At 36.8% G+C, this 12,680-nt stretch overlaps 1 protein-coding gene across 5 annotated transcripts in view; it reads right to left on the bottom strand.

The window, feature by feature from the left end:
* UTRN (utrophin) overlaps positions 1-12,680 on the bottom strand; it is a 1,395,536-nt gene that overhangs the window by 554,930 nt on the left and 827,926 nt on the right. For all 5 annotated transcript variants that reach the window (XM_053711837.1, XM_053711835.1, XM_053711836.1 and 2 more), the window contains one exon: positions 10,978-11,150. In XM_053711837.1, the coding sequence (XP_053567812.1) occupies positions 10,978-11,150 (173 nt within the window). The remainder of the gene's footprint in view (positions 1-10,977; positions 11,151-12,680) is intronic.

Here is a 12,680-nt window from a genome sequence, read left to right as displayed (position 1 = left end):
TGATGTCACACTGTGTGTCACTGCCAGTACACAGAGCAAGAGAAGAATCCACTTGCACATGACCTAAAGTAAAAACAACATGTATGCTTTCCTTGTGTTTCTTTTAGGGTGGTGAGCGTCCACAAATCCATTACTTCTGGGATTCAACTCCTGGCAATTAGGAGGAGGCAAAGATTTCCGAAAACACCAAGAGTATTCCATACCTCCCACCTCACTTATTATCCAGTTTAACATGTGGCCAAAAAGAAGAAATAGAAAATAAGGTAGGAAAGGACAGAAAAGGGAAATGAGGTGCAAAAATAAAACTGCTGCCATAAAAGAAGAAAAATTACAAATAAATTAGAGCAGGCCTTGAGGACTCTCACCATCTTGAAAGAAAATAAATTATAAGGTATACATAACTTTTGTTTTCTTTCACGTGATGAGAGTCCACAAATAATGAGGGCGGGGCAAAAAGAAAGCAGGCATCTAATTTCTAGACACTGCAGCCTAGAGGACTTTCCTACTAAAAGAAGCTTCCGAAAAAGCCCTGGAAGCAGAAACTTATCTGGTAGAATGAGCAGTAATACGTTTTGGAGGAGACTCTCCACTACCAAGTAAGCTTTATGGATCAAAAACTTCAACTATGAAGCTAGAGAAACAGATGAATTCTTCTGACCTTTCTGTGGACCTGAGAAATTAATAAATAGACTACATGATTGTCTTAAATCCTCAGTAACATGAAGATAAAACTTTATAGCATGAACTACATCCAAATTATGTAAAAGTGTTTCCTTAGAATTTTTTGGATTTGGATAAAGAGAAGGAACTACAATTTTTCTACTAATTTTGGTTAAAAAAAAATCAAACTAGTTCTTAAAACTTCCTTATCCTGATGGAAAACTAGATAAGGAGAATTACAAGAAAGGACAGAAAGCTCAGAAACTCTTCTAGCTGATGAAATGGCCAATAATCTGAGCTGATAGAAATTGCATATCAAGGGAATGCATAGGTTCAAGTTGAGGTTTCAAGGAGAGATAGGCTTTTGTAATCTGTCTTAATCTGATTAAAGCTTGAACAAGACTTTGTATATCATGAAGTTTAGGGATCTTTTAATGAAACAAAACAAAGAGAGCCAAGATTTGACCCTTTAAAGAACTAGCCGATAAGCTCTTGTCCAAAACTTCCTGTAAAAATTGCAGAATTTTAGGAATTCCAAAAGAATGCCAACAAAAATTGTGCCGTCCATACCAGGAAAGGAAAACCTTCCAGATCTTCAGACAGATCTTACCCGTGACCGTCTTTTTAGCCTCAATTAAAGTATTTATCACTGAATCTGAAAAACCCTGTTGTCTCAAAATTATTCATTCAATCTCCAAGCCATCATGATGAGAGATGATAAAATGGACCTTGAGACACAAGGTCTTGATGAAGAGGAAGAGACCACAGAGGAGAAGAGGACATTTGAACTAAGTCAGCAAATCAAGTTCTGCGAGGCCAAGCAGAGACTATAAGAATCACTGATCAACTGTCATCAGGGATCGCTGATGACAGTTCCTGCTATCACTCTACAATAGGGCCAGGGAACTTCCAGAACATCTACCCGTTCCGCTTGAGGATCCCTTGACCTCGCAAAATACTTGGGAAGTTTGTGGTTTAATTGAGAGGCCATGTATTATCTTTTTACATACATATCCAAGTGTAATATCCCCTGTATTATTTCTTTACACATATGTCCAAGTGTAATATTCTATGTTTTATCTCTTTACATACATGTCCAAGTGTAATATTCCATGTATTATCTCTTTATATACATGTCCAAGTGTAATATTCCATGTATTATCCCTTTACTTATATGTCCAAGTGTAATATTCTATGTATTATCTCTTTATATACATGTCCAAGTGTAATATTCCATGTATTATCCCTTTACATACATTTCCAAGTGTAATATTCTTTACATACATTCCCTAGTGTAATATTCCATGTATCATATTCCCCAACTGTCCCTATTTTCCCAGGACAGGTGTTTTTTGGCCTACTAGCCTATGGTATAATTGTGCTATGTCAAAAGATTTCACAGTACCCAATGAAAATAAATAAATACAAAAGTAGATCATAGAAATATATAGACTGTTTTACTACTACACATTATAACTATAAAACACTGTTTCAGATCATTTTAATCTAAAACACATTCCAGAGGTACCAAGAGAGATGATGTAATGCTACATAATGTCAACATACTAGGCTTGACCTTTTCTGAGAGATAACCCATTTGCAAGGACTGTTTTGAAAAGATATCTTAAGAAATTCCATAACGCTGAGACATACACGCTAAATGTTGCTATTTGTTGCCTGATATATTTTTCCTGCAATGCTATCTTATGTTTCAACTACAGCCACTTAACTGCATTTTTGTGCTTTGCTTAAAGGGACACTGAACCCAATTTTTTTCTTTTGTGATTCAGATAGAGCATGCAATTTTAAGCAACTTTCTAATTTACTCCCATTATCATTTTTTCTTTGTTCTCTTGCTATCTTTATTTGAAAAAGAACGCATCTAAGCTTCTTTTTTGGTTCAGAACTATGGACAGCACTTTTTTATTGGTATATTAATTTATCCACCAATCAGCAAGAATAACCCAGGTTATTCACCAAAAATGGGCCGGCATCTAAACTTACATTCTTGCATTTCAAATAGAGATACCAAGAGAATGAAGAAAATTTGATAATAGGAGTAAATTAGAAAGTTGCTTAAAATTGCTTGCTCTGTTTGAATCACAAAAAAAAAATTGGGTTTAGTTTCCCTTTAACAGACTTTTACATTACAGCATTTGTCTATGAATAAACCATTGATTTGGAGAGCTCCCTTGTTGACTAATGCATCACTTAGGACAATGTGCGCATAAAATGCTCAGCGGTTTAATCTGCAGTCACTTTATTTGAGTAAGAGAAGCTGGGTCATGTCATTAAAGAGACAATATACAAAGTACATCACAGAAATGCACTAAAAATAGTCTTCAACAAGCAATCTGGGATTTAAAATCTTGAAGCAGCTTTTAAGTTAAGTAAACTGTTTTTAGTGAGAGCCTGTGTGTTTGATCAATTCAAAAACGTTTGTAGGAATTGCTTTATACTTTGGTCCCGAGTTATCATCAGAAAAGGCTGACAACGTTCCCATGTTTGCGGCAATAACTTATTTTGCACAAGGAGATAATTGCCAGTGCTGCCCCAGCCTGTCAATCAACCCAGACAAACAAGTTTGTGGTGATTTAACTTACTATCACTGCTTCTTAAAGGACCACTAAATACATAGAATTGCATAATTAACACCAGGGCCGTCTTTAATATTAACTGGACCCTGGGCAAACATTTTCTTGGGCACCCCAACATTACAAAAACAACTAAATCAATGTATTTTATATATATATTTTTTAAATGATTAGCCCAGCAGTGGATCATCCACTGCTGGGCTAATCATTTTAAAAAAAAATGAAATAAATTGCAGTATTATAACTGGACCTAAGCAGTGCTAATAAGTAAATAAATATATATATAAATTCCTCCACTGTAAATTAATTTTATATATTTAATTACTAATTAATAAAATTTTGTTTTTTTAATTTATTTATATATTATACAGTATATATTTTTTAAGTACATAAAATTTAATGTGATGCACGGCATCGCATAGTAAAAATCATTAGCTGACCTAATGTCTACAGGGCCCCAGTGCAAGAATTTCTTTTGGGCCCACCAAAAAGCATCTCAACAGTTTTGGGATATTCACTACATATTTATTGTTTAGACAGCCACTGTACAGCAAAATTACCACTTTCATGAATACCAAGGGAATGCCTAACAAACTCCCCTAAACCCATATACACACACACTCTCCAGAGCATACACATATACATGTACACACACACACTCTCCAGAGCACACACTTACATACAAACACTCTCCAGAGCATACACATGTACACACAAACACACACTCTCCAGAGCATACACATGTACACACAAACACACACTCTCCAGAGCATACACATATACACACAAACACACATATTCCCTCTTACACACACATACTTTACAGCATACATATTAATATAACCACACTTGGCATAACAAACAGCACACGTTAAATAAACGGCAACTACATGGCATCTCACAGAATTCATTTAGATGGGGTGTTTGTTTGTTTTTATTTCCAATAAAAGTGGAAAAGGCTCTAGTAATCTGTACTGGGGCCAATATTAAAAATACAAAGTATGTGTGCACTGTGCAGTATACTGAGGCGTGTCTGACCTGTAAGGGGAAATCCTGGCATTTGGGGAGAACAAGATCAGCAATGGATCATATAATCAATCAAGCCGATGCTTTTGAATGTGATTCTGGTGTGAGGTTAGCTGGTTAATGAGATTTAGGGCAGCCATCAGGAGTAAAGCAAGGTAAAGACTGAGGAGGAAGCATGGAGGTGCAGACAAATATAAGTTTACTGACTGGAACAGCAGAACTACTATGGGAAGCTATAAAATCTGAGACAAAGATAAAAAAATCTTTAGAAATAAACCTTACCTTAATGTGTGAAGTATCAGCATGACATTATACATCAACCACAGCAGCACATGTCACTTCTCTGCTAGGAACAAGTTCCCTCTCACCCTGCACTAGATGATGCTGCATGGGGAGGGGGCATGTGTGCACTCACTTAATCTTCTCAATGACACCTTTCTACAAAGCACTGTTCCTCAAACAAATTTCAGTTAGTTAATCTGAGGGACCCAGCAGAAAGAGCAGGGCTAAGGGAACAAGCACACTGGATGCTGTCTGTCCAAGGCTGCAGGGATACAGTGTGAGACGAGTCACACAGCCTCAAGACTGAAGAGAGCAGTGTCTGCAGCTGCAGATGTTCAAATTCTCATGTGCCTGCCGCTCCAGCTTTCTGCTGCATTCAGCCCTACCCTGAACAATCCCCACCACCAGAGCAGTTACCTGGTAACAGTGGTAACCCCAGCAGGACCTTTTCTAATGCAGTGGGATTGTCTGGATGCTGAGTTAGGCACATGGCACTAGCTTGGCATGTCACATGACAAATATAATCAGAGAACTTTTGACTGACAGTATTAGGACTGACTGTGTGACACCCCCCCCCATGTCACATGACATCAGCAGTCTGGCATGAACCAAAAAAAAAAAATATTTTTTTTTTATTTATTTTTTTATACTCTTGGGCCCCACAACAAAGACTGGGCCCTGGGCAGCTTCCCCTTTTGTCCTCTGTTAAAGACAGCCCTGATTAACAAATGCATAATAAAAATACTCTGAATTTTAAATAAGCAGTAGATTTTTTTTCTGGCAAATTTAAATTTTTTCTCCCATTTTCCAGTCCCCTGTATCATGTGACAGATATCAGCCAATCACAGACTAGCATACGTATATCCTGTGAGCTTGTGCACATGCTCAGTAGGAACTTGTTCTCCAGAAAGTGTGAATATAAAAAAAAATGATATATGAAGTAAACGGGAAAGTGTCTTAAAACTGCTGCTCTTTCTGAATCATGAAAGTTAATTTTTACTTCAGTGTCCCTTTAACAACCAGTTTTGCAGGCTCACATGAACATGCCTGTACCTCTGCAGCTTGCTAATTTCAGCCCTTACTGACAAAAGCTGTCACTGACAATGCCCAGTTGTTTAAAGGGACAATAAACCCCAAAAGTTTATTTCATGATTAGGACAGAACATACAATTTTAAACAACTTTGCAATTTACTCGCTTCATTCCTTTGTTATCCTTTGCTAAAGGAACAACATTGCACTAGTGACAGCTAGATGGACACACCTAGTTAGCCAATCACAATACACAAATGTGTACAGGCACCAATCAGCAGCTAGCTCTCAATAGTATAGTATATTTAAATTTCAACAAAGGATACCAGGAGAACGAAGCACATTTGAAAATATAATTTAAAAGTGTCTTAAAATGACATGCTCTATCTGAATCATGCAAGTTTAATTTTGACTTTCCTATCCCTTCTAATATTGGAAAATGTAAAATAACACACAGCACCCAGAATAGAATTAATGGGACGTGAAATCTGAATTTTTTCTCACGCTCAGAGCATGCAATTTTAAACAATTTTCCATTTTATAGCTCTTATCTAATTTGTTTTGTTCTCTTTGTATTCTTCATTGAAAAGTATACCTAGGTAGGCTCAGAAGCTGCTGCTTGATGGCTGCACATATATGCCTCTTGTCATTAGCTTTAAGCTAGCCCCCAGTAGTGTATTACTGCTCTTTCAACAAAGGATAAAAAGATAATTAAGTGAATTAGATAATAGAAGTAAATTGGAAAGCTGTTTAAAATGATATGCTCTATCTGAATCATGAAATAAAAACTTTGGTTTCATGTCCCTTTAACCTCTTCAAATACAAAATATCAAACAAAACAAAAATAGCACTGAAATCAGTAGACCAATGAAAACTCACTAAATCTGCACACTTCATTAAAGGGACATAAAACACAAAACATTCAATCTGCAGCACTATACGGCAGCAGTTTTGCAACAATGCATTACATTAGCAAAAACACTAGATGGCAGCACTAATTCCTGTCATGTAGTGCAGACATGTGCCCGCTACCTAGCTAGATATCTCTTCAACAAAGAATAACAAAAGAACAAAGAAAAGCTGATAATAGCAGTAAATTGGAAACTTTTTTTAAATTGTATTCTCTATCCGAATCATGAAAGAAAAATGTTGGTACAGTGGCGTGTGCGTGCATGTTTTCCCTTATTCATGAAATTTATCTTTTTAATTTATGTTCATTTTAACTAAACACCACACTAAACTGAAGAGTTATAAAACTGCCAAATGCTGCCAATGCTCTTTAACAAATAAATATAATTGTTTTGGAATGATGCTATCCTTTTAAAATCAGATCAAATCAAAATTATTTTAACAAGTGGGGCTCAGAACTAACTGGAATGTGTGTCATTTCTTTTTTGTTTTACTATTTTTGAAATCACATTGCTTTCAATTAAAAAATAACCTGAGGACTTCCCAGTTTAGATTTGCAGTCTGTTATCAACTGAGCATAATTACTTCCCAACAGAAGCCACAGATCATTATTTCTGACCTGAAATCAGGATTTTCTCCAAGATCACCTACTTAAAAAGCCATACATTTATTTCAGTGCTATAATATCTTATTAATAAGATGTGCTTGTTACATTTCAGCAGTTTGAAGCATATATCTATTAGGGAAACGTTAGGAAGTTGCAACCTTACATGCTGTGCAAAGAATTAAACAAAATGCAAACTGCCTTGTTCACAAAGATGCGCAAAGTACTCATAACATATTTCTGAAATAGAGGACATATTGCAAACCAGCAGCTATCTAAAGTACTGAAAATGATAATAATAATAATGCTATTAATAACAATAATATTAATGAGTTGGGGGGGGGGGGGGAAACTGTGAAACTAATATCTCTCAGAAAAACTTGTTTCAACATCATAACTCAAGAGCTGTACCTGCCCAAGTCACATGCACTAGTTTAAAGGATACTAGAGTCAAAGTTAAACATTCAAGATTCAGATCGAACATGCAATTAAAACAAAATAATTACAGTATAAGAAAAATCTTTTTATGTGTACACTTTCTGAGGCACCAACTCCAACTGAACATGTGCAAGAGATCACAGTGGGCCAGATTTATCAAAGTTCAGCAGACAGGAGCGTACATCTTCGCCTCTGTACGCCCAGCATTGCTTCCCCGTATTTAACACTGCACATTACAGCTAGTGTGCAATGCCGCCTCGTGTTTGAGCATGGGCTGTCAATCTCCCTGGTCGGAAAAGTCTGGGGTGATTGAGATACGTCACATAACAAGTGACGCAATGGGTTAAGAAGCAGTGGTCTGATGACCTCTGCTTTTTAACTCTCTCTTAAATCAGCTCCCTTAACTCCCTTGCAGGCTCGTATGACCAAACTTGCAGCAGGAACCTTTGATAAATCTAGTCCAGTAGATACCTATATGACTTTTGTGATTGGCTAATTTCTGTCACATGATACAGGGGGAGGGAAAAATGGAAGGAACTTTCAAATTACTGTAGTTAATTTTTTTCTGACAAATTTAAAATTCAGAATAAGTGATATTGTATTGTCTATCTATTATGCATTTGTTGATTATGCAATTCTGCTGTATTTAATGACCCTTTAAGGTCCATTAAGGGAGCTGATTATATATTTTAAGTATTCACTTCTCAGCTAATAGAGCTATTTCCACTGTGAGTGATACAAGCATCAAAAACATGCCTACAAAACACCACAGAATTAATAGATAAATACATTTTTTTTAAAAAATACAAAAAAGGAAGCAAGTGTGTGTATATAAAGTGATAAAATAATGAGATCTGATTTTACCTGCAAGCTCAACCCATTTTAATAAGTTGTGGCTTCAAAGCACAAAACCAACCAGCTATTTCATACACAAATGAAACTGATGCAATTTCTCATACATTCTATACTTTGCAGCTGGTATAACAAATAATTAAAATACTTTAAGGATAAAACAATTTTACAGTATACTGTCCCTTTAAAGCAGTGATTCTAAACCAGTTCAGCAGAAAAGTTTACATCATAGTTTACCAGCATGAATGTACAGGTCACTTGGCAGTGGTTAGAGATACAAGAAATAAATCCAAATATATATACAGACGGCCCTCGGTTTACGCAGGTTCAATTTGCGCCGTTTCAGAATAACAACCTTTTTTTCAGTCATGTGACTGCTATTGAAAAGCTTTGGAAATCAGTGCACTAATTAAAATAGCCAGTAGGTGGAGCTGTCCGCTTGTTTTGCAGACTGAAATTGATCTGTGTACACAGAGCAGACATTAGCTATCGAGCAACAAGATTTAGCAGCCACTTCCCTATTATCTTCCTGTCCAGCTGCTTGAGGTGAGTGTGCCTAACTGCTTATTAATCACTGCAGATTGAAATGCATAGAATACAGGGAGTGCAGAATTATTAGGCAAGTTGTATTTTTGAGGATTAATTTTATTATTGAACAACCACCATGTTCTCAATGAACCCAAAAAACTCATTAATATCAAAGCTGAATAGTTTTGGAAGTAGTTTTTAGTTTGTTTTTAGTTATAGCTATTTTAGGGGGATATCTGTGTGTGCAGGTGACTATTACTGTGCATAATTATTAGGCAACTTAACAAAAAACAAATATATACCCATTTCAATTATTTATTTTTACCAGTGAAACCAATATAACATCTCAACATTCACAAATATACATTTCTGACATTCAAAAACAAAACAAAAACAAATCAGTGACCAATATAGCCACCTTTCTTTGCAAGGACACTCAAAAGCCTGCCATCCATGGATTCTGTCAGTGTTTTGATCTGTTCACCATCAACATTGCGTGCAGCAGCAACCACAGCCTCCCAGACACTGTTCAGAGAGGTGTACTGTTTTCCCTCCTTGTAAATCTCACATTTGATGATGGACCACAGGTTCTCAATGGGGTTCAGATCAGGTGAACAAGGAGGCCATGTCATTAGATTTTCTTCTTTTATACCCTTTCTTGCCAGCCACGCTGTGGAGTACTTGGACGCGTGTGATGGAGCATTGTCCTGCATGAAAATCATGTTTTTCTTGAAGGATGCAGACTTCTTCCTGTACCACTGCTTGAAGAAGGTGTCTTCCAGAAACTGGCAGTAGGACTGGGAGTTGAGCTTGACTCCATCCTCAACCCGAAAAGGCCCCACAAGCTCATCTTTGATGATACCAGCCCAAACCAGTACTCCACCTCCACCTTGCTGGCATCTGAGTCGGACTGGAGCTCTCTGCCCTTTACCAATCCAGCCACGGGCCCATCCATCTGGCCCATCAAGACTCACTCTCATTTCATCAGTCCATAAAACCTTAGAAAAATCAGTCTTGAGATATTTCTTGGCCCAGTTTTGACGTTTCAGCTTGTGTGTCTTGTTCAGTAGTGGTCGTCTTTCAGCCTTTCTTACCTTGGCCATGTCTCTATTGTATTGCACACCTTGTGCTTTTGGGCACTCCAGTGATGTTGCAGCTCTGAAATATGGCCAAACTGGTGGCAAGTGGCATCTTGGCAGCTGCACGCTTGACTTTTCTCAGTTCATGGGCAGTTATTTTGTGCCTTGGTTTTTCCACACGCTTCTTGCGACCCTGTTGACTATTTTGAATGAAACGCTTGATTGTTCGATGATCACGCTTCAGAAGTTTTGCAATTTTAAGAGTGCTGCATACCTCTGCAAGATATCTCACTATTTTTGACTTTTCTGAGCCTGTCAAGTCCTTCTTTTGACCCATTTTGCCAAAGGAATGGAAGTTGCCTAATAATTATGCACACCTGATATAGGGTGTTGATGTCATTAGACCACACCCCTTCTCATTACAGAGATGCACATCACCTAATATGCTTAATTGGTAGTAGGCTTTCGAGCCTATACAGCTTGGAGTAAGACAACATGCATAAAGAGGATGATGTGGTCAAAATACTCATTTGCCTAATAATTCTGCACTCCCTGTAGGTGCAGAACCAATATTATCTAACATGCTAACAAAGCAGAGAACTGATTGCAGAAAAATGCAAGTAAAAAAAGTTTTTGTTCATTAAACTTAGTTTGATGATGATGCAATATGTTGTGTAATTATTTTATTAGGTGCTGTTAGCAAATGTTTTTGCACATTAAACTTAGTTTGATGATAATATAATCTATATTATTAGGTTAATAATGCTGTTTAGCATTTAAAGTCTTCATTTCAAAGCTTTAAAAATAATGTATTAGGTGTTACTTATGACAATTTTGGAGGGGCCTGGAACCTAACTCCCTCACTTCCCATTGACTTACATTAGAAACTGGGTTTCAATTTACAACCATTCCTCCTGGAACCTAACCCCGGCGTAAACTGAGGGCTAACTGTATTGTAGTATAAAACAACTATACCTGATATTGGAAGACTTGGCCTTCAGATCATTCCACCGCAGATTCATATCATCAAGCCTGTGCTGTAGAAGTGCTGCTTCCTCTGAAGAACCTAAGGCTTTCACCATCTTTTGTCTGTTTCCATCAATGGTCTTAAAGATATCGTTATGGGCGTCAATTTCAGCTTGAATGTCCTTAAAAACAAATGAGGAAAAAAAAGCCACTGAGTATTCAGATCTGCCAATTCAACAAACTGCAAATAAAACACAATACAGATGTAAACTTTAAAATTCAAATTAATTATAAGTATTCTTTTCTTCTGTTCAGTCGGTTTCTAGATTTTGTACAAATCATGAAATGTGGCTTCTACATATTCCACAGAAATTAACACCATAAGGATGGAGTCGCCCCCCCCCCCCCCAGTTTCCACATGCAAATGACAGAGGCATTTTCGCTCTGTATTGTAATTATCCACACGCTTGTTAAAAGGGACAGTAAACACCTTAATATTTTTATTCAAAATGTTAAGTTATGCATATGAAATAACTTTACAATATATTTTTATTGTCTATTTTGCCCTATTTTCATGTAATTCCACTCTGAAAATTGAGTAATTTCTTATTCTCTGCACTTAAAATGCTATCTGCTGATTTATCAAGGCAGGTCCTGCTACATATTTGTCCCTAAATTGGCTTTATCAGATAACTGCAAAACAAACATTTTATGCTAACTTTATGACACTTGCCAGACTTGTCTGTGGACTTAAAGGGACAATAAAGCCATCATTAGACATTCATGATTTAGACAGAACATACAATTTTAAATAACTTTCCAATTTACTTCTATTATTTAAATTGCTTCCTTCTTGTTATCCTTTGATGAAAGGTTTATCTAGGTAAGCTCAGAAGCAGCAAAGAACCTAGGTTCTAGCTGCTGATTGGTGGCTATACACATATACACACACACACACCGATTTTCATTGGTTCACCCACGTATTCAGTTAGAAACCAGTAGAGTATTGCTGCTCCTTCAACAAACGATACCAAGAGAATGAAACAAATTTGATAACGGAAGTAAACTGGAAAGTTGTTTAAAATTATATGTTCTACCTAAATCATGAAAGAAACAGTTTGGGTTTCATTTAATAATGCAAATGGTAGGTTAAATTTGGTTATTGAAAAAATAATTACAGTAAAAAGGATGTTAATTTGTTTTAAAAACGTTTACGCGTGTGTGATATGTTATTCTATATAGCAAAATAACAACAATTTCTTGGATTTAGAAGGTATTTACTGTCCCTTTAATTGCACTCATACATATTAAATACCATTTTTAACAAACAGGGCAATTTTGTGAAACCCTATTTGGGAGCACTTTACTGGGCATCACTGGACAGCCTGACTCTTGAGGCAGAAAGCCCAGAGCCTGATACCAGCATGCACTGCAGCATGCCAGTATCGAGGGTGCATTAAAGTATACAATCACTGTAACTGGCTGTCACACAGATTGTATATATAGTAACAATCATACTTGATTGTTGCTGGATAGAGCCTCACATTCAGGCATCCAGCAACAGCATGAGATATACGCTGATCTCAGCATGTATCTCATTTTATGGAGGCACCCCTGATCCTGAACAGTCTCACTACTGTCAGCGAGACCGACATTTCTAAAACACTGTAAATGGCCACTGTACAGGGTACGATGCCATCCTAATTTAATTC

This window comes from Bombina bombina, chromosome 4 (assembly GCF_027579735.1).
Source record: "Bombina bombina isolate aBomBom1 chromosome 4, aBomBom1.pri, whole genome shotgun sequence".
Lineage (NCBI taxonomy): Eukaryota > Metazoa > Chordata > Amphibia > Anura > Bombinatoridae > Bombina > Bombina bombina.
The sequence above is the reverse complement of the archived record's forward strand: the minus strand, read 5'-3'. Positions and strand labels throughout refer to the sequence as shown.